This window comes from Marmota monax, unplaced genomic scaffold (genome assembly GCF_021218885.2).
Source record: "Marmota monax isolate L192 unplaced genomic scaffold, Marmota_monax_Labrador192_F-V1.1 WCK01_AAM20220418_F8-fsc00080, whole genome shotgun sequence".
Classification (NCBI taxonomy): Eukaryota; Metazoa; Chordata; class Mammalia; order Rodentia; family Sciuridae; genus Marmota; species Marmota monax.
The window spans coordinates 3,745,229-3,760,498 of NW_026694750.1; the positions used below are offsets into that span (position 1 = coordinate 3,745,229).

The following is a 15,270-nucleotide window of genomic DNA, read 5'->3' on the forward strand; positions in this document are numbered from 1 at the left end:
TTGCTGTAGGAAGTTTTATTGATGAAAGTTTTGGCAGTTGGGACAGAAGATCAAACCAGCCACAGCGTTCCCTTGAGCCAGGTGTAGCCAGAGCCAGGCCCCCACTCTCCCTCCTGGGGGACCGAGAGGTGAGGCAGCTGCAGGAGAAACGGCCGAGGCTGCGGAGGTCGCTCCTGAGGCTCCACCAGTCCCAGTGCAGGTGACGCAGCAAGGGCGGTGAAGCAGCTCAGAGTTGTCCCCAGGATCCATCTGGGACGGCTGATGGAGCCGCTGCACCAGCAGCAGATTTCCAGTGTAGACGGAGCAGCCTTCTGTGGAAGCAGGTGCTGCCCAGGACTTTGATGGCTACGGAGAAGTCAGCGCCTGAGCAGGTCGTCAAAGGACAGCTGACTCCTTGTTAGGGGCGAAGGCAGCTGGTGACTTCAAGGGGAAGGTGAAGCCCGTTGGGGCCTTCCGAATGACACAGCTCTGCTGCCTGTGCTCCATAAAGGGAATGGCCAAGGCTGTGACGTCCCTGTTGTCACGTGGCTTGCTGAGCACGTCCACCGTGGAGCCCGCTGCCTGAGAGTCCTTTCCAAGCGTTACTGCTCGCCTACAGCGCGCTGGTCTCCCAGGGGCTCTGGGGAGATGCTCCGCGAGATTGATGTCCTTTCATGCCTGCCAACAGCCTCACTGTGCAGCTCCCGATCAGGAGTGACGTAGATCCTAGGTCTGATTATCACAGAGACACATTTCCTAAGGCCGTGGCTGCCATCAGTAGCGCAGAGCGCTTGCCCAGCCTGCGTGAGGCCCAGCACTGCACACAGCAAAGTACACTAAACAGTGTCCCTCTGATGGATCTGGGCAAAGTCAACAGGACGCCTCTGGAAAGGACCCGCCATTCAAGACGACATTAAGAGCATCTGGGATTCATGGGAGGAGGTCAGAACACCAGCACTTCACCAGAGTCCAGCGCTTGTGGCCCACTCGAGGGCTTCCGGATTCCAGTGGAGGAGGAGCTGCAGGTGCGGTGGGAACAGCAGGGGGACTGGAAGTGGAGCCGGAAGTGGGGCCTGACTGCTGCCATCTCAAGGGACAAGGAGCTGCCTCTTACAGATGAGCTACGAGAGCGCTGTCTGGAGATGGAATCCACTGAGGGTGCAGGGAACGCTGCTGAGATGACGACAGAGGCTTGAGAATGTCACACAAAAGCTGAAAGGGCTGACCTCAATTTTGAAAGAAGTTTACAGGGTGTAAAATGCTGTCAAACAGCAAGGCGTGCTGGAGAGAAATCTTTTAGAAAAGAAGTATCAATTGATGAGGCAAACTTCAGTGTTGTCTTATTTTAAGAATTAAGCCGTAGCCACCAGCCTTCAGCCACCACCCGATCAGTCAGTAGCCAGCAATAGCAGGCAAGACCCTCGACCAGCAAAGATCATAGTACTCAGAGGTGACAGTCAGCATTTTTTAGCAATCAGGTACTTTTAAATTTAAGATAGGTACATTTTTTAGACATAATACTATTGCACCCTTAATAGACTACAATACAGTGTCACCATAACTTTTACATACACCCGGAAAAGAAAAAACTCATGAGCCTCTATTTCCATATTTGCTTTATCATGGTCTGGGCTGAACCCACACTCTCTGAAGAATGCCTATAATTTGCCATAATTAAGATGTGGCGGGGCTGGGGATGTGGCTCAAGCGGTAGCGCGCTCGCCTGGCATGCGTGCGGCCCGGGTTCGATCCTCAGCACCACATACAAACAAAGATGTTGTGTCCGCCAAATACTAAAAAATAAATATTAAAAAAAATTCTCTCTCTCTCTACCTCTATCTCTCTCACTCTCTCTTTAAAAAAAAAAAAAAAAGATGTGGCTCCTTTAAATTTAACACTAGCTAGAACAATATCCTAAGCATCCTCAGAGGACTTGCATAGGCTGTCTAGAAGTGGAAGATGCTTTGTTCTAGCTTCGTAGATACTAGTAATTTGTTTCACTTGGGACACATGCTGACTGCCAAGGATAAGGACACAGGGACATGGAAGAAATGAGAAAACTTTCCAAAGATGTTCCCTTTCCAAATGAGAATTATGCACAGCCCAATATAGTCATAGATGGATAGCTGGGTGGCTGGGTGGACAGACAGGTGGAATGACTCCTATTGTCATCTGGAAGCGTGGCCCTGGGACTCAGGACACTAGAACATTCTCCTAGAAAAGGCCAGATGTGACTCAGCCAGGCACTGTGGATTCCACAGTTAACCCAGTCTTTATTAACGGCCAGCACTGTTAGCCGAATTGAGCCCCCCCGCCGCCACTGTGTTCCAGGGCACAGGGACTATGGATGAACAGAACAGATACACACTGGTCCTGGGGAGCTTATCGACACCAAATAAACCACACATAAGCACATCAACAGCCCGTGGAGGACAGAGCCTGTGGAGAGAAGCCAGGACAGGGGAGGAGGACACAGGCAGAGAGGGAGGGTGACAGGTCAGGACTTATCAAATGACTCCGTGCTTCTGAACCGCAGAGCAGGCAGGCTGTGCTGGCTACCTGACAGGTAAGTGGCTGCGTGAGTGGGAGGAGGAAACCAGCCCATCAGCAGGGCTGCCCGGCCCTCCCAGCGGGGCCTCGGTGTCCTGCTGAACCTCATGACTTCAATGACCACCAGCATCAGAGAAGCGCACTCTGGTGTTGGATCAGGTCAGAAACAAGACCACGGACACACGACTGAGGCTGCCCCGACAAAACATGAGCATTGTTTGAACTGAGAAGTCCCCCAACCTCTCTGTGGCTGAATGAGTGAGGGCTGCTTCTTTGCCAGTGACAGTGCTAGTCTCTCACGAGTTCTAGAAGGTTCTTCCTTATCTTTTCATCGAGAAGGTAAGACATCCTGACATAGAATACTCCTGCTTCCTGATGGCATCCAATCTGGAGCAAATCTCTTTCTATGGGTGCTCCCCCAGCTCACACCGCTCAGGTCACAGCCCTGGAACGCCCTGTCCTCACTCCTCACTGACACCCCCACAGTTCTCCATGGCTATGGCTTTATCAGTGAGTCAAAAAAATGTAACCTTCTCACCAGGCACGGCGATGCACACCTGTAATCCCAGTGGCTTGGGAGGCTGAGGCAGGAGGATTGAGAATTCACAGCCAGCCTCAGCAAAAGCAAGGTGCTAAGCAACACAGTGTGACCCTGTCTCTAAATCAAATACAAAATAGGGCTGGGGATGTGGCTCAGTGGTCAAGTGCCCCTGAGTTCAATCAATTCCAAATACCAAAAAAAAAAAAAAAAAAAAAAAAAGAGAGAGAGAGAAATCTAACCTTCTTTGACTACAGATGTGTTCCCGGCAGTTTTGGGCTAGAGGAAATTGATAATGGGCAGGCAGTACAAATTAAATGATGTGAGGAAAAGCAATCATTCAGTTTCAATATTCTATATTTTTTGAAACTTGAAGATATGTTCTTTTTAAACTGGAGGACTCGGGAAACTAGATTCTGATCCTGGACAGGCCTACAAGCACTACAAGGGGGACTTTGGAAATCGAAGCTTAGTTCCTATTCCCAGAGCAAAAAGATTTCTCACATGCAAAATCAAGTGACCCTGTGACCGAGTACTGTGGGGGCTTAATTTTCCATGATGGGACGCAGAGTGAGGAGCCGCAGGTCTGCTTCCTCACAGCTCTGGAGGCTGGAAGCCAGGATCAAGGTGCCACAGGTGGCTTCCTTCTGACGCCCCTGTTGCTGGGCAGAGGGTCTTCTCCCTGTGTCCTTCCCTGGCCGTCCCTTGTGTGTGCCTATGTCCTAATCTCTTCACATGGGTTCAGGGCTGCCCTAATGACCTCACTTTGGCTTGATTCTCTTTGAGAGGCCCAGTCTCCCTTGCCATCTGAGCTCTGGGTGTCAGGGTCTCCATATGTGGAACTGGGGCCGGGAAGACAGCTCCAACCAAATCTGCCCTTACACAGGAGTTAGTGACAGGAAGTAGGAATAAGTCATTAAATGAAGTCTCACACTGGCTCAGCACCCACTCCCCTCACAAAGGCTCCCTGGTGGCACAACTCAGTGGTGACTTTTCATTTCCGTTTAGCGTCACCCCTGGCTCCCAGCAGCAATTAATATTCTCTGTAACCGAGTCTCCTCTAATGTCAGTCCTGATGGCAACGCTGGCGCAGCCCGTGGACCCTGCTCAGCTGACGCTTGAGTCATTCCCTAGAACCTTCCCGGGGAGCCGCCTAGGAAACGGGATGAATCAGATCAATGAACAGCGGATGAGGGACACGTCACCCTTCCTCCCTGCCCGGCCTCGCTCGGTGCCTCCGCTGCTGGATCAGACCCAGGCCCGGAGCCTCGTCCCCTTGGCAGCTCATCCTTCCTTATGAAGTGATGGCCAGTCACAGGAGAGCGGGGACATCTCCCTGGAAGACCGACACCTGAGGGCCGAGCATGAGCCTTGTGCCCGCGCAGGATGCCAAGGAAACCTGAGGCCGCTGCGGCTGGTTCTTCAGGTGCTTTACAGGCACCTGGGCTGTAGGGCGGTGCTCGTGTCACCAGGAATGTCACCATATTCTCTGTGGTCACCCTGTTTCAGGGAGGGGACAACCACAGCTGGCTCCCCGCACCAGTCTGCATTGCTGACCGCAGACTCGGGAGCCACCGCGCCCGGGTGGGTCATCACACAGTGGACAGCTAGGCGGGCAGCCCAAGCACCGGGCTGAAGGCCTTGCCAACCATCACGCCTTCGGTCGACAGCGTGAGCTCCCGCATGTGCCCAGGGCGTGCTAGGTTCTGGGGATACCTCAGCGAGCAAAATGGAGATCCCTGCCTTCATCACAACCCCAACGACATACTACCCAAGTCAAATGTGACAGGCCGAGTGGGAAAGCATTTAACCAGACCAGGTGAGGGGCGGAAAATCCAGGGCCGGAGACGCAGGTTGCAATTTCAAACACAGGTTGTCCGCATAGCTCCATTAGGAATGTAGATTTTGAGCAGAGACTTAAAAGAGGCAAGAGTTAGCCATGGAGCCACCTGGGGAAGGCATTCCAAGTAGCGGGAATAGCTCGTGCAAAGGCCCTGAGGTGGGAGGAAGCAGGCTGGAGGCACGAGCTCCAAGCAGAGGACACGTTCCTGACGGGGCGCCCACTGTGGGGCAGAGGGTCAATGCCTGGCAGGGCCACTTCCTCTGGACTTCTGAGGACAATTCCATATCAATTCTGTTAGAAAACTGTGATCCTTTTGTAAAGGCAAAGACAGCGGCAGAGGGAGGGAACCGAGATCCATTTCAAAACAGAAACTGAAAAGGGGCTCTCTGTGTTCACACCCACCCACTGGTCACTCATGCCCCATGGGCAGAAGTCACCCAAAATAGGACACGTGAATAACTGGCTTCTTCACCACACACACGGGTGACCATTTTAAAAGGAACTTTGCAACCGACCTACGGTTTCTGCCCACCAGGGTGGACATTGCTCCCAGGTGTCCCAACATAAACGTCAGGCCGCCCCGCCTTGCACGTGGACCACTGTGGCTCAATGACATGCTCGGGACATTTCTGGGACAAGGTGCCACTGTCATTGATGGCCAGTTGGAGGAAAGAAGCTAATTTTCTTCTGAGCTTGAGCCTTTGGTAGTAACTTAATTAGGCCGTAAAACCATCACTGATAGCTGTCGGAAGGACCCCTGAGTCACTAGGGGATGACAAACGTGGCAAAGCCACCTCCACCAGCAAGGACTGCTGGAGCTGGAAATTTGCCTTCTGCCTCCCTCCTCGAGGGTCACCCCAAGCTCCGGGCCTCACAGCCTGTGTCCTCCCCACCCCTTTCTCCACACCCAAGAGCTACACACACACACACACACACACACACAGGTCTGCAGCGCGAGATTTAAGGGAAAGAAAAATCCTTTTAACCAATTATTTTAAATTTTGCAATATTACATACCAATTCTTGCCCACATACCTTCTTTTTAAACTGTTTATGGTTCTGGTTTTGAGTCGTACCTGACAGAGGACTCCACTGTGGCATGACTCCACAGGCAAGGATGACATCTCGCTCTAATTCAGACCCCAGCACCCGCCCTTCCCCGCCCTCCCACCCCTTGCTCCCTCCCACAGACCTTTTTCTTTTTTTTAAAAAAACCTTTTAGGTACTGCTTTAAGGGTTGCTAAAATAACATGCTGATAGCTCTATAATCCACTAATAAAACATTTATTTGAGGGTATTTGGGCTAAAAATGATGGCTATGGATTGAATTATGGCTTTAGTTGTTTCTCTGGCATTTTTCAGGGACGTCACGGGGAGGCTTGGGATCTGGGTCTCAGCACACTGGCGTGCTACCAAGTAGCAGAGGTGCCCCTTCAGAGAGGGCATGCGACATCCACTTTGCTACAGTTGCCACCACTCCCTGATGTCACCCACCAGGCCTGCCTCCTTCCCTCACATTATCACCTCTCTGATCCCTATGAATACTTGAGTTGCCACCTTGGATTTCATGTCCCTGCCACTACAGATAGGTGACAAATGATGCCTTCAGGTAATTTTTTGCTCATGTTCAACAGAACATTTCCTTAGGGTATATTTCTGAAAGTAGTCCCACTGTACAAACATGTTTTGGCTCCTGCCATACCGTACTCTACTTGGGGTGTCCTCTGGGACGATCCTCCTTTGGGGTGGCAGCTCTTTTACAATTGTCCATATAACTCCCTGCAAAGACCCTCTCCTAGGAACTTGAAAATTAGGACATAATTGGGTCTGAACTGGTCACTGAAACTGAACAAAGAGAAATTTTGGCAGTGGAGAGGTATGTTTGGCCAAATATACACAGAAAAGAAAAAATGTTTTTGCTAAAAGAAAAATGAGATAATATGTGAATGGAGAGATGTCGAAGCAAGAAACCCTGGGGGAGAGCTGGGGACCTAGCTCAGTTGATGGAGCACTCACCTTGCATGCACAGGCCCTGGGTTCAATCCCCAGCGAGGGTGGGAGGCAGGCCTTGAAGGCAGAGGCCAGAGGCCCATGGGCTGCCGGCTCCTGCCACCCCACGCTCCCTTGGGTGGATGCCGGCCCGTTCTTTCCAGGTTTTTCTCAGCCCTGATTTGGATGTCAGGCTCTCGAGGCCAGCTCCCTGTCCTTTGTCCACAGCTGTGTCCCAGCTCTGGTGGCATGTGGGAGACGCTGACCTAGTTGGTGAGATGTAAGCCAGGAAGGGCCTCTGAAGAGGTCGCCCCTGCCCGAGATCTCAAGGCTGGTTTCCCAGCTGGGCCAGGGTCAAGAGCCCAGCCATGGCCCACTTCTCCCTTGCTCCTGCTGGGTGGGCTCTTCTTACAGCCCATGGTCAGGCCCTTCCCCTCCACCTCCTTAACGTTCACGAACCTTTAACGTGTCCCCATCCTGCATAAATTTGGGTTTCTGCCCAAACGCCCCCACCCAAGGCCTCCCTCCTGAAAGCACACCGACCCCGACACTGGCCCAGGGCCTCCGGGCTCCGCTTTTCTTCATGCCAATAAAGTCACCGCGGTTGGACCTCTGTTTTGCTGTCGGTCCCTCCAGGTAGAAATCCTTTCCTTGGGGTCACTGCTTTTTCCTGAGCAGGGACGGCACATGGCGGGCGCACACTGCGGCCTGACAGGCACTGAGTGCCACATGTATACTAAGTACCAACATTTAACAAGTGTTGGGAGGAGCTCAGTGGAGGGGAAAAGATGGAGAGGCAGGGTGCTCAGCATGCGGGGGGGCCAAGCGGCGGGAAGGTCCCGTGTAGAGGGTGATATTTTAGAAGACATCTGCAGGAGGCGAGAGAAGAGCTGTGCACTCCTGGGGAAGAGCAATCCAGGCAGAAGGACCTGAGGCAGAGATGTATTCAGGAAGCAGTGAACGGTGGAAAATGGTGGTGGAATGGAGTGTGCAAGAGGGAAAGCAGAATTCGGTCAAAATAAAATCAGGGGTTAGTGGAGGTTTTTAAAAACCAGCTTTATTCAAGTATCATTCACATGCAGCAAAATGCACCTGTCTTATGTGTACAGGTTGATGAGTGTCGACTGACGCTCGTGCCCACGCAGCCACAGCCTTAACTGTCATGGGGAACATTCCTGTCATCCAAAACTTCCCTTGTTTCCCCAGGTCCCCCTCTGCCTCCCACTCCAGGCCCAGGCCACTTTGTTGCTGTGGTCACTTCTGCCTGTTCTAGATTTCATTTGCACAGGACCATGTGACAGTCTCTGCAGGTCTGGCTTATTTTGCTCAGTGTGTAGTTTCCAAGATTCATTTCCTTTGTGTTCCTGAGTGGCTTCTCTGTAGTGCACAGGGAAGGACACCAGGGTGCCTCTGGTTTTCCACTGTTATGAACAGAGCTGCTTCTGCCATCAGCGGGCCGAGGTCTATGGGAGCCCATGTTTCATTCCACTTGAATGAAGCGGAGAGGCATTTTGGGGTTGCACAGGTAGGGTGCTTAATTTTACAAAAACATTTCAGAATGTTCTGGGCATGATGAGATCGCTTAAAAATCTAGTTAGCAGGCCGGGCTGGGGCTCAGTGGTAGGGCGCTTGCCTAGCATGAGTGAGGCCCTGGGTTCGATCCTCAGCACCACATATAAATAAAGTCCACTGACAACTAAAAAAAAATTAAAAGAAGTAATGCTATAAAAAAGAATCTAGTTAGCATCCTCAAGTGTGCCACCCATTGTTTGAACGAGTCACCCGTGAGCGTGCACCTCTTGTCTCTGGTTTCTTCTTGTGTGGCACATGTCCCTAGAAATACCTGCCTGATCTGAGGCTGCAAAGGTATCTGTGTATTTTCTTCCCTAATAATAGTCTTGACTTTTAAGTCAAAAGAGGGTTTTGAGCAAAGAATGGATGTCCGCGCTAGGGCATCACTTTGCTTTGCTGAGGTGGGGCTCGGGCGGCACTCCTGGGGACACCACGGCAGCTGCCCAGGCTTGGACCTAGAGGGCCAGGCGCCATGGTGAGCAGGCCAAGTTCTGGAGATATTTACCTGCAGGGTCTTGGGGTCCTTTAGCCCTGCTTCACAGATACCGTCCAGCTTTGCGGAATGCTCTTTCCTCTCCCTGAGGTCTCCATGCTTGCAGGCCCTGAAATGGAGTCCTGAGCTATGTCTGCTGTATATTTTAAGTTATCTTCACTGTTTTAAAGAACTGGTTGTAAGTCTGTCCAGAGGTTGTGGTTGTCCAGGCATGGCAGCCCCAGCACCACACGGCAACTCATCAACTCACAAGATTAAAACTAAAAGGAACCAACATATTTCATGTCACACTCTGCGTCACTTCGGTTAAATCTGTGTCTCCTACCTTGGCCACTCAACTCACTTCTGACCCTTTCTCTAACTCAAGATTTACTGCCAAGTGACTCCTTTTGCCAGATTTGTTCTTTATATTACCTACTTTGCACACTAGGCAACGAGACAGTAAATTTATTGTCTATGAATTGTTACTTTGAAAAATTACATCAATGCAAAGTGATTGCCTTTTAGCCTCCAGAGCCAATACATTTACATTTTTCTGTATGAGGTCATGGGATGATATATATATAATTGGTGACCACAGACTGAGGAGGAGCAAGCTGATAACACTCCAGGACAGAGCCAGGGGGACTTTGCCTCTCCACAATCATGTACCAGCTGGCCTCCTGCTGCTTGCTCTTTATAGGATTCTTAAATCCTCTTGTATCTCTTCCTGTCACTGACTCCAGGGACATGTCTCTCCAGCTCCCAGGTAAGATGCATCTTTTGTACTAGTCTTTCTGAAGAATCTCCACTGGCCTTCGGGGCCATGCTGGAGGTGAGGGTGGGATTCCTGCTTGGAGGAGCTGGTTACATGGATAGTCCCAGCTCTACCAAGAACACCGGGCGCCCTTGCAGCACAATTTAGATTTAGTAGTGGACGCAGCTTTCTCTTTCTAAAATGTAAACACAGAAAAGTAGCACTGCTGGCTTCATATCACCTCTCCAATTCAAACTTTTGCTTTGGTCAATATTTTTTCCCATTTATAGAAATTGCACTGAATTTAAAACATCATTACTTTTAATTTTAAAATAAACTGGGTTGAGTGTAGAATCAGCTGTTCTAGTTACGGATCAGTAACACTCTCTCTCCTTCTATAATGAAAAGTACTCACCTGATGTGTGGCTGAGACAAACGGGCTTATTAAAGGTCAGGAAAGTGGCCAGCAGGGCAGGGATGTCACAGTCTTCCAAGTGCCTTTATCTTTTCCTTTTGATACATGCTCATTTCATAAAAGTCCAAGTTGAGCTTTAAGAAAACACAACCAGTGAGGTACATCAGTTTAAGAAGTGAGAAGGCAGAGGTAAGTTCCATTAAAAAAATTTTTCATTGGATTTTATCTTTGAGTACTTTTAGACATTTTTTTTTTAAATAAAGAAAAAACTCTTCTAAGCCATTGATTTTATAATTTCTAGCCTCTAAAAGTTTCTCCAAACAGCTTTCTCATGACTTTCAAGTGTTGCTAGTCATTCATACATCATCAGTCACTTCTGGGTCACCGAGCTCCTAACTGGCAGTCACCTTGTTGGTCAAAACCAGGCACTAACCAAATCTCTATTATTTAAAAAGAGATTTTGATAAGCACTGTAAGAAGAAATCAAATGAACATTCAGACACTAATGTATTTTAAACACTCAGATAATAATTAGAAACAAAATCAGATGAAATGAGGGCAGTACCTCTCCCAGATTCCAGGCAGGCAGAAGTTTACCGTGGATTTTTTGTCACAAATCTTTGCTCCTTTGTGAAGGACCCTTCAAGCCATAAGCACCTGTCCATGATCAGACTTCACAGGTTTCGCTGGTATTAGAAACGCTGAGAACATGCTCGGACGCCTTTCGGATGGAGGGTTTGTGTGCTGTCTTGCAGACAAGGTCCTAGCTCCGCTGTCAGGCTGCGGCCATGAGTGGCTTCCGCCCACTCCCGCAGCCTGCGCCCCTGCACGCAGGCAGCGTAGCCCACGACTCCAATCCAATACGAGAGCCCTCAGAGCTTCGGTGATGACTGCACAGTGTAGGGCCAGCCCACTGGCCACGTTTCATGCTGGAAAAGCACCTTAAATTGATTCACACCGATCAAGCGCCTTACAAGTGGTCTTGAAGCTAATTCTTTTCCAGGATAGTAATAGTTGCATCTCCACCTGGAGGACAGTGAGAGGTGCTGCCACTGCCCTTCCTTTATGGAAAGAGCAAAAACCATCTCTTTTCCTCTCATTCCAATGGCACCACCCAGATATCTAAAGAAAAGGCAGTCAGCTGCAGGGGACAAGTAGGGAAGGAGGGTCCCTCAGACTCTCTGAGCTACAGGGTGCTGAGGGCCCCGGCTCTGCTCTCCCTCCTGCTCAGGGCTCTCCCTCCTGGGTGGTGAGGTGAGTCACATATGAGATCCACATCTCCTGACCTCTGTCCTGCTGGCATGCAAACGGACAGTGAGCCTTTCACTTGTTAAATACCACTACTGCTGGGTGCAGTGACGCATGCCTGCCATTCCAGCCACTTAGGAGGCCGAGGCAGGAGGATCCCAAGTTTGAGGTCAGCCTTAGTAACTTAGTGAGGCCCTGTGCAAATCAGTGAGACCTTGTTTCAAAATAAAAAATAAAAGGGCTGGGGATGTGGCTCAGTGGTAGAGCACCCTGTGTTCAATATCCACTACTGCAAATAAATAAAACACCACCAGTCCCAGATCACGAACTTGGCATCTGAAGTTTTTCTAGTATTCCTCTCCCTGTTGCTGGTACTCCCCCAACACAACAGGGAGCGGAAATGACGAGCTGAAGGCCGGAGCGAGTCACTGGTCTCGATCTCACTCTGCAGCACCTGAAGACGACGCGAGGTTGGCCCTGGAGGAGCTGGAAAGAGCCTCCATCCTAAAGCTGCTGCCAGAGGTGCTGGGTGCGGAGAGAGGCAACGGGCTCCGGGAAGCAGGTCAGCTGAGTCCCTGCTTACAGAGGGCTTGGTTTCATGGCTACTGAATTCACCCTCTGTCCTCAGACGAGGGGAAACCCTGTGCGGGAGCATAAAGGTGCACCAGATGGAACAGCAAAACTAGTGACCCAGCGCTCTCCCCTCTTGGCCCGGACTCCCGCTGCAACCTGTGGTCCTCACCACCCAGCTCCAGGGGTGCAAGGCACCCTGAGCCTCTCTTTCTGTGTGGATGGGGGGTGGGGGGCAGTGGTGATTTTGTTTCCAATGAGTGCAATTTTAAATCCTGGTTTCCCAGGGTTTGAATCTTTTTGTAACCCAGCTCTTCATCAGTAAACAGAAATGACAAACACCCACCTCTGGAGGTGTTTTGAAAAGTCAGTGAAAAAATGCAAGTGAAATGCTCAGAGAACAAACGCCAGCTCTGACTCCTGTCCATGGCTAGTGTCTCCCCCAGCACGGACGCCATGCTCAGGACATTCCAGAAACAAGATGGAGCCTTTCACTGCGTTATTTAGCAGATGGTAGTTCAGCTTTTATTAATTTTTTAAAAAATCAAATATTGAACTGTTAAGCATTTTTGCAAGGCCTCTGTGAACCCCAGAGGTAAGGACCCCTCTCTGTATTCAAGTGAACCCTGCTGCAGCGTGAGGGACTGGGAGGAGATGTGACTCATCATACACTATTTTATGTGTTCTAAAGTAAGCACACACTAGGCACAGCAGATCTGATGAACTGGTTTCAAAACTGTTTTCCAGATCCTACTATGAACATTTCCAACCCAAGAAGCCATCCGAGAAAGGTAAGTATCTCTGCTTACGAGAGGTAGGAATGAAAGGGGAGCCTTCTAGTCCTGATTTCACAGATTCCTGAATTCAGGAACTGCTAGTGTTCTTGTAAAAATTGCACCTTAAAGTAATTGGCCAGTGTTGTGGAAGCATTAACTTATCCAAACCGTTATTCATAAAAAAATCTGCATGTGGCAAGGACTCACCAGTGTCTGTTTAGGGTAAGTTAAATTAAGAATTTAAAGCAAAACAAAAACAACAACAACAAAAACCAATCAACTAAACAAACCAAAAAACCAGACAAGGTCCTTGCTCTCAAGTGTGCTGGTCACTGTACGGTCACCGCCTTCTTGACACCCCCCAGAAGCACTGCATCACCTGGGAGCTTGCAAGAACCGCCAAGTCAGCAGCGTGTAGTGGCACACGCCTGTAATCCCAGCGGCTTAGGAAGCTGAGGCAGGAGGATCGCCAGTTCAAAGCCAGCCTCAGCAACCGCGAGGAGCTAAGCAACTCAGTGAGACCCTGTCTCTAAATAAAGTATAAAATAGGGCTGGGGGTGTGGCTCAGTGGTTGAGGGCCCTTAGTTCAATCCCTGGTACCCCCTCAAAATAAAATAAAACCCACGAGTCATCCCCCTACCTCAACGAGCTTCCCCCTCACACCTGACAGCCCTGGGAGCTTGGCACCTCCATCTCAAGGGAGGAATGCTGTGTCTACAGTTGTGGGATGCAGGACGGAGCAGAGAGCAGTCTCGAGAAAGTCGATTTGGGTGGAGAGGGCTGGAATAGGGAACGAGGATGGCAAAACCCTTGGTTAGAAATGGTGCACAGTGCGCAGAGGACCTGACAAGCTAGAAGAAAAGTCTATGCAGTCATCATCAACCCCAGAAAGCTCTTGGTGTTGCCTGAGGGGTCTCCTGAGTGCGCCTCCTGCGCCTGGCCTCGGCTGCCCTGGGTTCCCACTCTCCCTTCCTGGCAGTGCATGTACAGCAGCATCTGAAGGCCCCCAGAAGGTCACTAGCTCAAGAGCCTCATTTAACACTAACCAACCACTTCCCATTCTGACCAGAGGCACCTCTTTGGCTATAATGCCCCTTAACATTCCAGCAAAAGTACAAGGTGGACACATTAGATCCTGCAGACAGCACATACCACATACCACCTGCAGTCCCAGAGGGAGAAGCTACCCAGAAGGGGACGCCCTGGCTTCTATATGTGGCTAATTACAAGTCACCATTCCCATGTTTACATTCTCCTGAACAGGGTTATGATTAATGATTAAAACCACACAGGTGATAAGTAGGCTGTGTTCGTTAAATTCTAGGGGGGAAAAAAAAAAACAGAATAAAGAGAAAATTTTATGACCAAGATTTGATACACAGAGAGCAATATATGTGCACAACATGTCACTAAGAGAGAACTTACACAGGACTAGGCCAACAAGGGCTTAGAAAACTTCACAGTAACCACAGGTGGGGAGACTGGAGGCCCGGGATGAGGAGCCGGAGGGAGGCCAGAATCCAGGGGGTACAGGAACAGCCAGAGGGCCACAGGGCAAGCACTCACCCCAGAGGCTCGGCTAAGGCTCCTTCCTCTTGCACTGACGGTTGACGTTGTTCTGGTTTCAGGCTTTCCCTGAAGAGGATCCTAACATTTTTCTGAGTCAGCTCTTGGCCAGACCCAGGAAACAGCACAAGCAGCATGGGCCCCCCCTGGAGTGCTTCTGGAAGTATTGTGTCTGAGGCGAGAGGGACCCGGCTCAGTGTGGACAGTCAGACACAAGACACCTGACCAGAAGCACTGAAGAAAAACGAGGCCACCACCCAATTCATCCCTGAGAAACACGCTCTAGTCCGCAAGATCACGAGCGGCTAGTTCACTTGTAAGCATGTCCTGGAAATCTGTCATTTTTCTTACCTTCAATTTAGTTCTAATTTCTTGGAAATTTAAAGTAAAGATAATAAATAAATAGAAACAAATACTAAGAAGAAAAAGCCATAAAGGTGAAGTTTAGTCAAAATCATTCAACTACAAACCATTTAAACAAAGGCTGATGTCCTCTCACCCTTAAAAATGACCACATAAACTGTTACTTTTTAAAAAGCAGTGCCATAGCTTGGCTGGTCTCTAGAGTGAGTGACACCTCCAGGCAGAACCCAGGATGGGCTCCCACCAGGAGGTTCCTGGGCTTGGCCTTGCCCCTCCCCGAACAGCCAAGACATTCACACAGACACACGCTGGAACTGCGCTCCTCGGAGCTCTAGAATCACGGTTCATGTATTCTGGGGGAAATACCTTAGTTTCTTATTGAGAGAAAAGGCTATGGCAGGATTTAAAATTGCAGAACAGAAGAAAGATCCCTATTTACTAATCTTTAGAAACCATACGTATGTAAATCTACTCCATGTCACCAGCACCTCTACAGTGATGTGGTCAGAATGACTAGGGTGAGCACCAAGGGCTCTGCAGACTGTCCAGAGGGGGACCACAGGGGCTGTCCATCCCCCTCCCTCGTAGCACAGGCTGCACCAGGCACTTGGAAGCAGGTGATGTGCACTTAT

The 15,270-nt window shown here is 50.0% G+C and overlaps 2 protein-coding genes across 19 annotated transcripts in view; one reads left to right on the forward strand and one right to left on the reverse strand.

Moving 5' to 3' along the window:
* The window catches only part of Per3 (period circadian regulator 3), a 70,430-nt gene continuing 55,160 nt past the window's right edge, over nucleotides 1-15,270 (reverse strand). For 8 of the 18 annotated variants that reach the window (XM_046424668.1, XM_046424667.1, XM_046424666.1 and 5 more), the window contains 3 exons: nucleotides 10,681-11,141; nucleotides 10,116-10,249; nucleotides 7,931-9,073 (listed from right to left, as the gene is read on the reverse strand). Coding sequence is in view for 1 of the 18 variants with exons in the window: in XM_046424663.1 (XP_046280619.1) it covers nucleotides 11,058-11,141 (84 nt within the window). In the remaining 17 variants the exon portion in view is untranslated. The other 10 variants (XM_046424654.1, XM_046424653.1, XM_046424656.1 and 7 more) reach the window with 10 other exon arrangements.
* Uts2 (urotensin 2) lies at nucleotides 9,610-14,451 on the forward strand. The gene is made up of 4 exons (XM_046424672.2): nucleotides 9,610-9,712; nucleotides 11,815-11,925; nucleotides 12,681-12,723; nucleotides 14,331-14,451. Exons 1-4 carry the CDS (start codon nucleotides 9,610-9,612, stop codon nucleotides 14,449-14,451), a joined length of 378 nt encoding a protein of 125 aa, XP_046280628.1.